The following is a 15,987-nucleotide window of genomic DNA, read 5'->3' as shown; positions in this document are numbered from 1 at the left end:
CTTGGTTAAGCGTTTGCTGGGGTTGTTACACGAACGAGAGACGAAGGACGATGGCGAGTTCCAAGCTGCTGGTCTTTTCTAGATGATCATGGTCAAAATTTTACTTGGTCACTCACATGTATCTACACGATGTGGACGGATGGACCTCGGTTGGCAGCCGCGAAGACAGTAGAGACTCGTGGAGGCTTCTCACCTCTTAGCCGTGGTCCTGCTATCAAGGTTGAAAGCTGTCTTCCGGACAAATGTTTTGTTGCCAAATTTTTGCGGACCTTTTTCGTGACAGTCAGCAAGTACTTTTCGGTTCCAAGTTAAGATTCTTGAACGTTTGCCTGCTCAAACGTAATCTGACACAGTTACGAGTGTATTTCTTCCTTCTTGGCAAAAGCACCCTAGCTACCGTTGAAGCTCATCCACGTTGAAAAGGGTAGGGAGTCCTTGAAATCTTCCCACGCCTCGCTTAACATCGATTGCTCAATACCGTTGAAGAGTGCATTTGCCTCTTCGGCTGTTGAGAAGGACATCTTTGATCATTCCTCATGCGATCCGGGGGGAAGAATATAGTATTAAGCTTGACGAATTACCACTACAATTTACGTGATTTTGAAAACAAGGGTGGAAAAAGGAACGCAAAAACCAGAAGACGCCGAGCAACACTTTATGTCGAGAATCGTCATCGACGTGGGGTAAAGGAAAGCGAAATGCAAGAGGCGTGAGGTCATTGCAGAAGCGCGGAACAATTCGGGGTTCCGAGTACCAATCAGATAAAAGGCTTCGAGGGTTCTTCTGCAGGTCAACGATGCTAGCGCATGCTCGTGAAAATTTTTGTGTTGTGGCTGGAACCATGGTGACCTGAAAGGTTCAGAATCTGATTACTGCCGCTTCGATCTGATAAAACAAATGGATTAGTGCATTCACGTGGATTCGTGTTCTTGGCAAACGCGCTAATGCAGCCTTCCATGGTTATAGGCGCTTAACCGAGCTGACTTGGAAATGTGAACCGCATTTTCGGATAGAATGTCCAAAGTAAAAATTACAAAATTTACTTTGTGCAAAGAAGTTGGAAAAAAGAAGTTGGAAAGGTCGTAAAGTACAAATGCAAAACATGGGTGCCACTTAAAGCCTTCTCGTTGGCTCGTTTGTACATCACCAAACAGACTCTAGACGCTTCGCCCGCTGCTGCCCTACCGAAGGTCAGAATCAGAAGATCATAGCTAGTGCAAGGCCAACTGAAGTGGGCATGAGATGTCCGCAAGAAAAAGAGGGTTTTTTCCAATTGCAGGATTCGCCTCGTTACGATCTCTGTTTGTGCAGTCAAGGGAGGTAAAGGCAATTAATTAAGACTTGTGTTTTCTCATGTTTTGTTTGGTTTGTGAGCTGTGAACGACATTTTTGCTACGCCGCGCAATCACGAAATCGACTTTTTTTGTGAGGAAAAAGTCGCAACACTCACGACCACTTAGTCTTGACCGTCTTCGTAACGGCATCTACCAAAGATCAATTCCAACAGACGCTCGAGTCAGCTTCAAAATTCAGAGTGCCATCGACTCGGTCACCTACGTCAGAATTCGATCTTGTTCCCTTTCCACCATCCGCAAGCATCGATTCTAACCGTGCCAGGTAATATTCCACCACATCACGATCGCTAAACGGTCGATATCGACTAGCTCATCCTGTCTCAACTGCCAAGATGACGATCGGTGGCGAAAAAGGCAAGCCTCCGGCTTCGGACGATCCAGAGCAGGCTCAGACCTTGCAGCTCACAGTGCAGCCTTGGGAGCCGCGAGCTTGGTGGAAAAAGGTTCCCTTTCTCAGCACACGTGTGCGTCCCATTATCTCGGCGCTCGACCCTGAGCATCCCAATGCAAAAATGACGCCAGAAGCTAGCGCCAACTGGTTCTCACTCTGCTGGTTTGCCTGGATCGATCCCATCCTTACCGCTGGATACACGAGACCAATGGAGAAGGACGATCTCTATCTCCTTCAGCCACATCGTTGTTCGGAACATCTTGGCTCTCAGCTTCTGGCAGCACTCGAGAAGAGGCGCAAACAGCGACAGGACTATGTGGAGGCAAATCCCAACAAAACAGACAAGCCAGCCAAGATTCCTCCGCTCATGTGGGCAATGAACGACATTGTGTTTCGCTACTTCTGGATCGGAGGCTTGCTCAAGCTTTTGGCTGACGTGGGTACCATCACAAGTCCACTTCTCGTTCGAGCTCTCATCAACTTTGGTAGAGATTCATACAATCTCCGTGGTGATCGCGACCAAGCTCCTAACCTGGGAAGCGGGGTCGGTCTTGCTATCGGTTTGTTCCTGGTACAGGCGCTGTGTGTCTTTCTCAACGTGCATGCATTCAATCGTGGCTTCGGTACCGGCATTATCCTTCGTGGTGCGCTAATTCAAGCCATCTTCCAACGAGGCATGAACCTCTCGACACGAGCAAGGACGGTGGGCGGTCTCGGAGTCAGCAAACTTGTGACTCTCATCAGTGCCGACGCGACTCGTATCGACTATGCTGGTCAATTCTTCCATATGGCCTGGACGAGCGCGGTGCAGATCATCATCTGTGTGGCGCTATTGATTTGGAGTCTTTCCTATAGTGCGCTACCGGGAATTGCGGTCTTGGTTCTCATGAGCCCTATACAGACTGCCATCACAAAACGTCTCTTTGCACTTCGCAAGAAGAGCATGGTTTGGACCGACAAGCGCAACAAAGCAGTTAACGAAGTGGTAGGAGGTATCCGTGTTGTCAAGCAGTTTGCGTGGGAGGAGCCTTACTCGGTTCGTATTGCAGAGCTACGTCGCAAGGAAATGTCTTTTCATCGAGTCCGCCTGTATCTGCGCTCTCTCAACCTTGCATTGGCTTTCGCTACGCCGACCATTGCCACCGTCCTTAGCTTTGTCACCTACGCGCTCGTCGGTAATGAGCTGGATGCTGCTATTCTGTTCTCCTCGCTCTCGTTCTTCACCTTGCTCCGTACACCGCTGCAATTCTTGCCGATCGCTTGGAATGCAATCGTGGACGCAAAGAACGCCGCCGACCGCATCGAAAAGGTCTTTGATGCCGAGATTCAGCGGGATCAGATCATCCGAGATTGCAGCGCCACAAACGGCATCCAGCTTGAAGACGCCAGCTTCACCTGGGAGACCGCTCAAGCAGCAGACACGGCCAAACCCGTCAACGAGAAGAAGGGTCAGGATAGTCCTTCGAACGAGAAGGAAACGCCAGTTGACCGAGCCTCAACCCTCGACTCTCTCAACCTTACGGTCCCTCGCGGAACACTATGCGCTATCGTAGGTGGCGTCGGCAGCGGCAAGAGCTCTCTTATTTCGGCTTTGGCAGGCGAAATGCGTCAGATTGCAGGCAAAGTGACACTCTCGGGCTCCACAGCTGTGTGTGCCCAAACCGCATGGATACAGAGCACTACGATCCGCAACAACATTGTCTTTGGCAATGCGTTCGACCCGGAGCGCTATCGCTACGTACTCGAAGTATGCTGCTTGCTCCCGGACTTGGATACGTTGGCCGATGGCGATCAGACTATTGTTGGAGAGAAAGGCGTCTCGCTCTCTGGAGGCCAGAAACAGCGTCTTAACATTGCTCGAGCGCTTTATCACAACAGCGAGATTGTGCTGCTGGACGACTGCCTCTCTGCACTCGACGCACGTGTCGGGGCCGACATCTTCGCCAACGTTATCGCAGGTGATGCGATGGCTGGAAAGACCCGGTTGTTGGTGACGCATTCTCTCAATGTCCTTCGCTCGTGTGACTGGATTGTACATATGGAAGAAGGTCGTATCACAGAACAGGGCACGTATGCCGAGCTTGTCGAAAGCAAAGGGCGCGTCGCCGAGCTTCTTTTGACGCACACTAAGGACCATTTCGAAGAGGAAAAGAAGGAACCTAGCAAGCATCCCATTGACGAAATTCAAGAAACGGCAGAGTCGATCCTCGATGCAGGCTCAGCAAGCAATCGCAACAGCGAAGCGTCTGAAAGCACGACCACCACGGTCAACGCCGAAAGCAAGGACACAAGCAATGCTGAAGGTGTGACCAACAAAACCGAGAAGAAAGATCTAGTGGCACCTCCTGCTCAAGCCAAGAGTAAAGCTCTGATGCAGGACGAAGAGCGGTTCAGTGGTTCGGTCTCACGAACCACTTATCTCTCATACCTCAATGCTGCACCTCTCTCAATTCTCCTCCCGCTTTTCTTGGTAGCCGTGCTGGTCTTCCAGGGGTCGACCATCATGTCTCCCGTATGGCTTCTTTGGTGGCAGAACGGACACTTTGGCTTGCAGCAAGGAGTTTACATGGGCATTTACGCCGTGTTCGGCATCACCCAGTCGCTCGGATTGCTCAGTATGGGTGTCATATTCTCTACCTTCACCATCAAGTCGGCGACCACTCTGCATCACCGTGCTTTGCAGCGTGTGCTCCACGCTCCCTTCTCATTCTTTGACACCACACCGCAGGGTCGCATCACGCATCGTTTTAGCAAGGACATGGATACGCTCGACAACATTATCGGCGAAGCAATGCGCACGCTCATCGGTACAATTGTTCAAGTTATCGGCTCGATCGTCCTGATCGCGATCTTGACACCTTACTTTTTGATTCCAGTCGCTGTTATTCTGGTGCTGTACTTCTGGATCGCTGCCTACTACCGTTCAACGGCGCGCGAGCTGCGTCGTATCGATGCGGGCCTCCGTTCAAACATGCACGAGCACTTCAGCGAGTCTTTGCACGGCTTGGTAACCATCCGAGCGTTTGGGAATGTTGACGCGTTCATCGCTGAGAATTGTCGTCGCATCGACAAGCAGAACCGTGCGTACTGGCTTGCTCAGACCTGCCAGCGCTGGCTTTCGGTCCGACTAGACTTCCTCGGTTCTCTGTTGATCTTGTCGGTGGCAATCTTGGTAGTTGCGTCTCGTTTCGACATTAGCCCAGGAGAGACGGGTGTTGCGCTCTCCTACATCCTCACTGCACAGAGTATCTTTGGCTGGATGATCCGTCATGCTGCCGAGCTCGAGAACAACATGAGTGCCGTCGAGCGTGTTTTGCACTATGCGAATCACATCGAACAGGAAAAGCCGTATCACATTCCTCAAGTCGACGATGCATTGGAGGCGAGAGAGTGGCCGGAACGAGGCGAGATTCGCTTCGAAGGCGTCGAAGCCAAGTACGGCTCTTCGGAACGCAACGTGCTAGACAAGTTGGATCTTCACATTGCACCCGGCGAGAAGATCGCATTCTGTGGACGAACGGGAGCGGGCAAGAGTACCCTGGTCACCACCCTTCTACGTACGCTCGAGTTGAGCGCGGGCACAATCACCATTGACGGCATTGATATCGCTAGCATGGGATTGCATCGTCTGCGCAGCTCGCTCTCTCTTATTCCACAAGATGCTGTGATCTACAGTGGTACTTTGCGATACAATCTCGACCCGCTCGACCAGCACGAGGATGCCACTTTGCACGATGCACTCCAACGCACTAGCCTGACCGACCTCTCACTCGACATGACTATCACCGAAGAAGGTGGCAATCTGTCCGCAGGTCAACGCTCGCTCATATCTCTGGCTAGGGCGATGGTACGCAAGACTCGAATCGTGATTCTAGACGAGGCTACTGCTAGCATTGATCAGGAGACCGACGTGCAGATCCAGGAAGTGCTCCGAAACGAGTTTGATGGTATCACTACCTTGACCGTTGCACACCGAATCCAGACCATCTTGCACTCGGATAGGGTTTGCGTGCTGGACAAGGGAGTTATCGTCGAGATCGGATCTCCAGCAGAATTATGGGCCAAAGAGAAGGGTGCCTTCAGAGCGCTCTGTGACAGTGCCAACATTCGTTACCAGGATGGTGAATGGAAATAAGCGCGGCTGGTGACCCTCGATGACTCTGTTGTGGACCACAATGTCTTGATAATTCAAAATACGGAAGGTTGATCTAACTGCTTCAGTCATGTGTGTTTGTCATTCTGTCTGCTAGGAATGGGAATTAGAGCTGTCTCTTCAGAGAGAGAGAGAGAGATGTTTTTTTTTCACGTCAACCAGTAGCCAGACGCTTTGGCTTCCTCTCATTCGCCTTAGCCGTGCTTCCTCGTGCACCGAACATACAGTCACAAACTAAAATGTCTAGCAACATTTGTATCGGTCGATACCCATCAACCATTCCTTTCATTCATGGCAGAAGACAACATCCAAAAGCCAAGCTGCGTGTGAACAAAAAGAAGTCGACTTCTGTTCAAGTCACCAGCGCCATCGCCTCTCGTTGCTACCACTAACTGCTTTAAGAAATCCCCCCCAGAAATGGAGAAAATGGGAAATTTATGCGACTTCGCTTAGCCTCTTTGAACAATTTGAGTTGATCCTAGGATGAAATGATTGGCTGTCGAAGAGTCCTGTCGTGACGCCAAGAAGTTCTCGCCGTCAGAAATTGACACCACCGCATGGCGACGCCGCGTGAACTGGTCAAGTTCTATATCAACATTGCAGGCAGGTTTGGAGTGGCCAGACCAGTCGGAGCCGATCATGTCTTTTCGAACGGAAAAGCTTGATCGCATACTACGTGAACACGACTGCGCCCGCTAGAAAGTCATTGAGAAGGCCTCTTGAGAGTCGTTCCAAAGCCAGACACGAATCGTGAATCGTGATTCGTGATTCGTGAATCGGCTCGTTTATTCTCGCTAGGCATTCTGAACGCAGCAAACCTGGGTGTGATCTCTGACGCCTCTTTCGTAAATTAAATTGCTTTCGATTTTTTTCTTTTCTTTTCGTGTTCTTGTAGCTTGAGGGTGATTTGTCCGTCAACAATCACGAATAAAGAATGCAGTTAGGAGAATGTTCTACACTTCAGCCTTTGGCTGTGGATGGATGGGTAGGAGTGCAATCTATGCTTGGCAAAAAATATCTCGGCAAGGTGCTCTGCAATTCTGCCTTGCTTTTTTGTTCTCGTGCACGCATCATCTTTTATCTGATAAACCTCGCTGTGGAATTTTGCCTTCCTTTTTTTGCGTTGGACACCGACGAGTTGCCGCTTCGGCTCTACTAAGAGCTTCCCATCGAGTGATGGCCCTACGATATCAGCTAGGTGCAAGCGAGTGGGTGAAAGACAGACTTGACGCTTATCGGATGAAAACGGGATTGTTCCTCCTCCTTGCAAGACGCCGAGGGACGACCCATCTCGGTAAACCTTGTCCATTTGCATTGTTCAAGCTACTCTGCACTGTTTCAGTCATGCAAATCTTCGAGAGTCCAATCAGAAAAGAGTGGCCCCATATGTGATTCACTAAGGCTCACCTTCTTACTGGCTTTCTCCCCAAGCCGAATGCAGGCACATACCTCTCTCTTTTCTTGCTCAACCGACTTGGTGCCGGAAAAGGGCCAGAGCACATTCGAGCCTCAGGGCTCTGTTGGTGCGTACCACATGCCGAGACAATTTTTTTCATCCGTCTTTTGTCTCGCTCAAACTAAGGATTTTTTCGATCGATACCATGGTTGGAAGGCTATACTAGCGGGAAAAAAATTAAACTTTCTCGTTCTCCAGCATGGCCGGCATGGTTGGAGGTTTACTTCTTCGCGAGTCTACACTCGACACTTGATTCGTCAAGGTTTGATCTACCAAAGAGTCTTGTCAACGAACTTGAGTTTTGATGGCCTTGACATGTTTCGCTGCAAGGAACCGCTTAGATAGACTTAGGAGGCTCGGAACAGTTTGCCGCCGCATGGTAGTGTAAGGTATCTTGTTCAGCTGATTCGGCTTTTTCAGGCTTGTGTACGATTTACTAAACACTTCAAGGTCAAATTTTTGCTAGCTCAAGAGAGGACTTATATACAGTCCACTTTGCGAACAACCTCCCGTTGTTTCTTTCCTAGATTTTTTTTCCATCGGTCAATTCCTTCCCTTCCTCCGGCAGACGGCGCTTTACTGGTAGTAGCGGCCCCAATCATCTGCCATCATGTCGAACCAAGCTCAAGACCAACCCGAGCGTCGCGATTCCTCGTCCGAGAACAGCTCGCCGTTCAAGGATGACGAGGTTGCAGCTGACCAGTCCGTTTCTGCTCACGGGAACACCTCGTTGAACAAGAAAGATCGAGTGAGCGCTGTGCGTGATGCTGACGCTTCGAGCGCACGTGAGGGCCAACAGCCTGGTGTTACACGTATCGAAGCGCTCTACCGCATCTTTCCACGCAACAGTCCGATTGTGTACACCGTCTATGCGAGCTTGGCCGCAGTTACCATCTGCTTTGCTTTGGACCAGTCGACCACTGCCGCTTACCAGCTGTACGCCACCAGAACTCTGGGTAGCCATGCAAAGCTTTTCGGTGTTATTGCAACGGTCGAAGCCATCCTCAGTAAGTACCCATCCCTTTGATCGGTTTTGGTCAGGTTGGCTACAATCAAGTTGCATGTCTGTTGACCCTTGTTTTTTTGACCTTTTAACCCGACAGACGCAGTATCCAAGCCTTTCATTGCTAAGATCTGCGATATTTTCTCGCGTCAGACTGCCTACTTTTTGGTTGCCGTTTTCTACACGATTGGCTTTGTTGTCGTCGCTTCGGCCCAGACACCCGCTGCCTTCGCTGTGGGACGTATCATCACCGAAGTTGGCCAGGCAGGTTTCGACTTGGTGACCGACATTGTCGTCGCTGACTTGAGCCCTCTCGAGTGGCGAGGTGTGGTGACGGCATTGACCTCGTCACCCTTCATTGTTCTTCCTTGGGTCGGCAACTTGATTCAAGCCCGACTCAACACGGGTCGTCCTGAAGGCTGGCGATGGGGGTATGGCATGTTTGCCATCATGGCGCCGGTCTGCGTTGCGCCCATCATCCTGGTGCTCATGTACGTCGATCGCAAAGCTCAAAAGGCTGGCGAGCTGTCGTTTGCTTCCAGTCGCCTCGAGACGCGACGTGCGCAGGAGCAAGGAACCGTCAAGGTTCAACGAGACTCTCTGCGGGACCGTTTCGCCAACCTGGTCCAGCTCTGCAAAGAGATGGACCTCGTTGGACTTTTCCTGCTTGCATTGTCGTTCTCCCTGCTCCTCGTTCCCTTCAGCATCTACAAGGATGCCGACAAGCAGTGGCGTAACCCTTCAATCATCGCCATGTTTGTCTGCGGCGGTGTGATTCTTGGCATGTTCCTTGCTTGGGAGATCCTGCTCGCCAGCCACCCGGTGATGAACAAGCGAGTGTGGTACAACCGAACTTTCCTGCTCGCTGTCACTATCGACATCTTCTACTTTATGGGAGGTAACGCACGATCTACCTACTACGGCTCGTTTGTGCTCGTCGGTACCAATCTGTCAACCGCAAACTGGGGCTATGTCGTCAACGCGCTCGCAACGTGTGCACTCTCGGTGTTCGGTCTTGCAGCAGGCTTCTATCTGCGCATCTTCCACCGCTACAAGTTCCTCCAGATCGGTGGTCTGGTGATCCGAATTGTCGCTATGGGACTGTACTTGTATGGTCGTAACGGCAACCTCACCACCATGGTGGTTGCGTGGTCACAGATCCTCAACTCTCTAGGCGGTGCATGCTCAGTCGTCGGCACTCGTGTCGCTTCGCAGGCCTCGGTACCGCATCAGGATCTGGCCTCGATCATCTCTCAGCTGGCTCTATGGACTCGTCTTGGCGGTGCTATCGGTTCTGCCATCGCCGCAGGTATCTGGACGGGCACGCTCCCAGACTACCTTGCAGCTACCAACCTGACGCCGGCCCAACAGAGCAGGGCTTACAACAGTCCTACTACTATCAAGACATCGTATCCCTGGAACACGCCACTTCGCAACCAGATCAATCAAGCTTTCAGCAAGACGATGAAGCCCATCTTTATCGTTGCTCTTGTTCTGGCCTTCATCCCGCTTTTTGCCGGTCTGCTGATGCCCAACTACTACCTCGGAAAGACGCAGAACGCGGTCGACGGCACCGACAACTCGGGACGAGTCATTGAGAGTGCCGAGGACAACCCAAATGCCGAAATCAACCGGAAGAATGTCAAGTATGCGAAGGGTACCAGGCTCTCTTGGCTCTGGTAATGGTCGCGTTGGCTTCTTTGCGCTCCGCTTACGCCTCTGGTCTGTGGACGCACATCAGAATTTTTGGTTTGGGATGGTCTCGAAGTGAAGGAAAAGGGCGACGATTGTTGCACAAAGTTCACTTTTTTTTTGGTCCGCAATGAAAGTCCCTTGGCCTGTATGAAACGAGTGGTGATTGTGCCAAACAGCGCTGTGTGCCGCGAATTTTTAGCAACTAAATCGGACCAACCAGGCATTCTGACCGTCTGTCGAGGCGTCAGGCTTCTCAGACGCAAGGGTAATTCGTGATTGCTGTTTTGAGTCCAGAGGTACAGTAGGTTAAGCGAGTGGTGAAAAAGCCGAATGCTGTTGCGCTGGCTTGCATTTAGGGAACGGGAGGCTTGTGCCGAACAGGAACTGGGTGTCCAGCAACTCGCTGCGTGTTTAATTTTTATTTTGTCCAAGCTATTCACATTGTTTATCTGATTAAAGTCGGCTACGAGTCTGTGAGTGTGACCGCGTGCTGGTTGAAACTCAGCGTGGGCAGCGAAGCGGCATGATTGGCTGCGAAGATGCGCTTCCTGGCAGCAAGCGTAGAGCCGAGCGAGACGAATTCACGATTGCAGTTGCAGCGCAATACACGCTGTTCAAGTCATAGTCGCTTATGCCGCATGCGCGACGCAAAAAAATTCGTTCATCTCGCAAGAGTCGCAGAGTGACGAGTCGATCCCTTCTTGCGGCGTCTAATGAGTTGGCAAGTGTCTAGTCGAGTGGCGGCTGCGCCCGGGTAGTCAGCGAGAAGGGGTCATTCACGATTCCTTCTCACTGAAACTACCCCTACCTTGTTCACCGCCACAGAAGATCTTTGCCGCGTCCATTACCTTGCATCTCTTCACCCGAGTTTGGAGCGTCGCCATCTTGTACTTGATCACCGTCCTTGTTGCGCTCGCAGCGTTCGCCGCGATGACGATCGATCTCAGCCTCAAGTCTAACCAACAAAAGACCATCGCGGTTCTAGGAGCATCCTACGCTGGGCATCGAGCCATCCAAGTGCTCGTCGCAAGCTTGCCAGAGGACTGGCGCGTTGTCGTATTGGAGCGCAACACTCATGCCAACCATCTGTATGCATTTCCACGAATGAGCGTGGTGCGCGGTCATGAGCAGAAAGTGTTCATCCCTTACACCAACATGTTCAAGCCCGCACTGGATCGACGAGATCAACACGTGCTCTTGCATGCCAATGTGTTGGAACTCGACCAGGAGCAGCGCCGAGTGTCCTACGAGCTGATTGATGACAAGCAGTCGGGTGTGCAGTGGCTGCACTGGGACTTTCTCGTGTATGCGCTGGGCAGCCATCTTCCAGATCCGATCAATGTATGGAGCAATAGCGAACATGTCAACACGCACGACGGCAGCAAAATGATGGGCGTCAAATGGCTCAGAGATGCGCAGGATCGAATCGAAAAGGCCGAATCGATCGTCATTGTCGGCGGTGGAGCGTTGGGTGTCCGTGAGTATTGGATCGATCGTGCTCTTTGATTTTTCCCATGCTGGGGCTGTGCCAGGCTGACCAAGATACGATTGCACTTTTTTGGCGCACCACTGTACCACGATCTGTTGGGTGAGGTTAGAATTGGCAACTGACATTGCCGTTACCTATGGTAGCTCGAAAAAGGTGACTTTGACCCACTCTCGTCCACAGCTGCTGCCTCGATTCGACCCATGGATGCACGAGAAGACGGCTGCAAGGCTACAAGAGCTTGGAGTTGAGCTTGCACTTGGCAGCCGAGTTGATCTGAGCACGGTGAGCGAGGATAAAAAAAGGTTCAAGCTGCTTGACGGACGCGAGCTTCAAGGTGATCTTACCGTAAGTGGGGTTCGCAGAGGACAAGCCAGTGAACAAGAGGCTGACAGTTTTGGTTCTTAAACTTTGGTGATGGTGCTCAACAGTTGTTCTGCCTTGGTCAAACGCCGAATACATCGCTGCTGGGCGCGTCATCGTTGAACGATTCGGGCATGGCCAAAGTAGAGCCAACACTGCAGCTGTCGGCTAACGAGCGCATCTTTGTGATTGGCGATGCTGCAGATGCGTTTGGGGCGATCAATGCAGGACATACAGCGTGGGACCAGGCCGAGGTGGCTGCCAAGAACATTCTGGCTCTCATCGATAACAAAGGCCAAGCGATGAAGCTGGAGGAGTACAAGCCAACACCACCAGCCATCAAGGTCTCTCTGGGAATCGATCGAGCGATTCGACAGACGATGGCGGGCGAGCTGGTCGAGGTCGACAGCGGATCGATCGATCTCAATTCGACCAACATGTGGACCAGACGCGGACTCAGCACTGATGATTTGTGGCAGTAGAGCAGACGAGCCTTCTGCAGCGGACGACAAAAGAAGCAATCACGAATCTCAAACCAAGGCAGAGTCGGATCCAGCCAATCGAAACGGCTCAGTCAATAGAAGCCAACATGCAAATGTACACGCATCGGATGTGACCGAACAGCATCCACGATCCTTCGTGCTTCGTCCTTGCTTCAAATGATATTCACAATTGATCGGCGTGGCTGCGGTATATTGACCGGCTTGGTGCATCGCGCTAGAGACTCTCTTCAGACCTTGCGACCGACAAGGGCGAATTGGAAGCATATGTAGTCAGCGAATGTACCAATCAGAAGGAGACAAGAGAGAGAGAGAGAGAGAGAGAGAGAGAGAGAGAGAGGATACGAGACATGAGAGACGTGTGATTTGTTCAACAACGTGAACGGTCGGCGCAAAACCCGATCTAGCTAGTCAACGCTGCATAGAAGCGCGCCAAGAAAATCCAGCCGCAGATACGCAAATCGTTTCACCACCACCTTTTTCACCCGTTATCGCGGGCGGGATGCCGAAAAAAAAAAGGATAAGAAGCGATCGTCGGCGGGAAGCCCAAGTTGGTTGTCTCGTTTTTGTAATCACGCTGCGCTCTATCCCGTTTCTTGCTTGGACAATCACATCACTGTCAACATCATTGTCACCGCAGCAACGCCATGTTTGGAGAGATGTGGCGATGGCGGCCAAGCAAGCGGCCCACGCTGCTGCTTAGATGCATTCTACTCATCGCAGCTGAGATCGCTGTCAATGCGTTGCTCTGGGTAGTGGCTGCCATCGTGTTTCGCCATCGCACTCGATTCTTGACCCTCTCGCTGCTGGCATGGACACTCGGCCTTCGTCATGCACTCGACGCGGATCACATCTCTGTCATCGACAACGCCACTCGTCGTATCGTCTCTCTCAGCTATTCTACCGGAAGTCCGGAAGCTAGGACGGTGAGACCACGCAGACCGGTGACATGCGGTCTTTGGTTCTCGCTAGGCCATTCGACCATCGTCATTGCCGTCATCTGTGCCATCGCTATCAGTCTTGGCATTGTTGATCGTCTCGGCAAGATCAGCTCAGTAGGCGGCATTGTCGGTGCTGCCGTTTCTGGTTCCACGCTATTTCTGTTTGCCATTATCAACTCGATATTGCTCTTTCAAAGCATCAAAGCCACTCGCAGGTATCGAGCTCAGTCTCGCGAGCAGCACGAAGCTCGTCAGGTACAGGATCTTGACAAAACCGTGTCTGACACCGAAGCTGCCAACAAGCAAGCTGATCAGCCGGATCAAGTCCAAGACCATCGATTCAAGGGCATCTTTACACGACTCGCGTATCCACTCTTCCGACTCGTCGACCGTCCGTACAAGTTGTATCCAGTCGGTATTCTCTTTGGACTTGGATTCGATACAGCTTCGTCCATTGCCCTTCTCGGCATTGCAGGTGCAACCAACACGCAGGTGCAAGACACCTCGCTCGAGTCGGACCAGGCCATCTTGCCTGACAACGCCACCACTCGTTCCGATGCCACTATTATCCTGCTCGCTCTCCTCTTCACCGCCGGAATGACTCTGGTCGACAGTCTCGACTCGGTGCTCATGATCAATGCCTACGCCCCTGGTGAGCTCCTTGCACCTGCGAACAAAGCCGCCGACGGCAGCACTGCAACGAGGTTCGCTTGGCTTGGGCGGCTGCGCTTCTTGGAGGATGCTTCAGCGCCTGTTTCAAAGCACCGCTCGCTGCAAGACTCGAGCCTACCTTCGGCTGCAGACGAGCAAGACAACAAGATTGATACGCCCGGCTATGGCAAGCAGGACAGTGATGATGCAGGCGATGCTGGTTTGAATGCCGATCTGGCTCACTCGGATCGCGGTACCTCTTCCACGTTGTCCCATCTCCTCACTCTGCTCTCGATCTTGCTGGCATTCGCCATTTCCATCATCACGCTCATGGGACTCATCGGCGAGAACTGTGATCGATGCGCACGCGCAGCAGCAAAGCAGGACGAGACCCACGACGGCGGCCTTGAAGGCCGATGGTGGCTCTTCTGGCAGCAGGCCAACGACGCCTCGGGTATCATTGGCGCTTGCATTGTCGGAGGTTTTGCTGCTATCTTGATCGCTTGGTATGCTGGTAAAGCGATCCTCAGACGGTATCGTTGCACTCGCACCGCATAGCCTGGGGACCCTGTCCCCATTCAAGATTCACAACCCTGAATTCATTCACGATTCATTCACGATTTGAAGCAAGTTTCGGGTTAAGCCACGAGTCACGAGTTACAGATAAATTAATCAAGGGTAATGTTGCATCGGCCTAACAAGCAGGTGCAGCCGACGTGCGACACTGCGACGCACGACACGCGATATCGTGAGAATGTGGAAGACGGAACACGGAACACGGAAAAGGGTCTATTCATGGGATTCTCATACAGCGGAAATAAAGAAATCCCAAGGTCAAGCAGCATGTTGACAGCAACAGTCACATAGAAAGGAATCTCTGTACACCAAGCACCGGAAGCAATCTGGCTCTTGCACCACCTTCCCGCCTCCTTGATCATGAACCGTGCTGTTTGCTGTTCAGCGTGTTATTTTTTTTGTCGTGCTTGACACAGTGGTTCTTCAGCCGACAGCGACGTTGAATATGAGCTCAACTTACTCGCCTGATCAAACGGAACGTTGTTGACGTGCAGGGCATGTACGTGAAGGCTGATATGAGTTGGTTGCTCTTACGGCTTTAGTTAGACACTGTGACAGAGGTTACGGTTCAAGTCTGATGGCTTCGATTGACAGCTCGGCTAAGAACCTACAGAATTTCCTACGTTCAGCCTGATCAGTATGTTTAACCACGGTGAGACGTAATGAGCACGAAGGGCTGGGAAGATGCGTGTCAGCATCGGAAGATCCGAAGCGTGCATTCGGCGATTTGGTCGTTGTGCGAGCTGAATCGGTCGTGATTCGTGGTTCACGATTCGTGATTGTGACACTCGTCACTGTGGCTGCTGCTGTGTGACACGAGCCGGCGCATTATAAAGCGAAGAGAGAGTGCGAATCGCGGCATTAATGTTGGGAGTGACGCACCTTGACCGAAATCCGAAGCGTGTCTACAACCTCGACTTTGAGACTCACTTTGCGAGGTTCCTCCGTGAAGTATTTCGCTCTGACGCAGCACGCAGTAAGAAATGACTACAACAACCGCGTCGGATTTTTTTTTGATTTTTTTGTTTTGGCCCATATTACAGTTGCAGTTGTTGGGAATCAGAAAACAACCCCAAGAAGAAAACTTTCTGGTACAGCACATGGGGGATTCGGGGCCGGATTTAAGTTGGTTGCCGGATGCCGGTTGCGAGTCAGGGACACTAGCCACCGCGTGTAGAATGGCAGTCTGTCCACGCGATGATGTTGTGATTCAAGATTCGTGGCCGAAAATTTTCTTTTTGGCTTTATCATGTTATGTACGCATTCTCGATTCAAGATTCGCGATTCACGATTCACGATTGGACCCTTGCGTGAGTTACCGCAAAAAATGCATGTTTTGTTTGCTCTCGACGCACTCTGCGACTAATTTCCGGATGGTTGGTTATAAGAAGACGGCTGCTCTGCGGCGACGACACGA

General features: G+C 51.6%; 4 protein-coding genes across 4 annotated transcripts; all 4 read left to right on the top strand.

The window, feature by feature from the left end:
- Positions 1 to 1,867: 1,867 nt before the first annotated feature.
- On the top strand, positions 1,868 to 5,881 carry UMAG_01431 (uncharacterized protein; the record flags this gene model as incomplete). The annotated part of the gene is made up of 1 exon (XM_011388998.1): positions 1,868 to 5,881. The coding sequence occupies one exon, from the start codon at positions 1,868 to 1,870 to the stop codon at positions 5,879 to 5,881; it is 4,014 nt and encodes a 1,337-aa protein (XP_011387300.1).
- Positions 5,882 to 7,965: 2,084 nt separating this feature from the next.
- UMAG_11339 (uncharacterized protein) lies at positions 7,966 to 10,041 on the top strand (the record flags this gene model as incomplete). Its single annotated transcript, XM_011389139.1, has 2 exons — positions 7,966 to 8,362; positions 8,459 to 10,041. 2 exons carry the CDS (start codon positions 7,966 to 7,968, stop codon positions 10,039 to 10,041), a joined length of 1,980 nt encoding a protein of 659 aa, XP_011387441.1.
- A 942-nt stretch (positions 10,042 to 10,983) lies between these two features.
- Positions 10,984 to 12,384, top strand: UMAG_11338 (uncharacterized protein; the record flags this gene model as incomplete). The annotated part of the gene is made up of 3 exons (XM_011389138.1): positions 10,984 to 11,530; positions 11,652 to 11,887; positions 11,971 to 12,384. 3 exons carry the CDS (start codon positions 10,984 to 10,986, stop codon positions 12,382 to 12,384), a joined length of 1,197 nt encoding a protein of 398 aa, XP_011387440.1.
- Positions 12,385 to 13,061: 677 nt separating this feature from the next.
- Positions 13,062 to 14,552, top strand: UMAG_01429 (uncharacterized protein; the record flags this gene model as incomplete). Its single annotated transcript, XM_011388997.1, has 1 exon — positions 13,062 to 14,552. One exon carries the CDS (start codon positions 13,062 to 13,064, stop codon positions 14,550 to 14,552), a length of 1,491 nt encoding a protein of 496 aa, XP_011387299.1.
- Between the last annotated feature and the right edge of the window lie 1,435 nt (positions 14,553 to 15,987).

Source organism: Mycosarcoma maydis, chromosome 2 (assembly GCF_000328475.2).
Source record: "Mycosarcoma maydis chromosome 2, whole genome shotgun sequence".
NCBI lineage: Eukaryota > Fungi > Basidiomycota > Ustilaginomycetes > Ustilaginales > Mycosarcoma > Mycosarcoma maydis.
The sequence above is the reverse complement of the archived record's forward strand: the minus strand, read 5'-3'. Positions and strand labels throughout refer to the sequence as shown.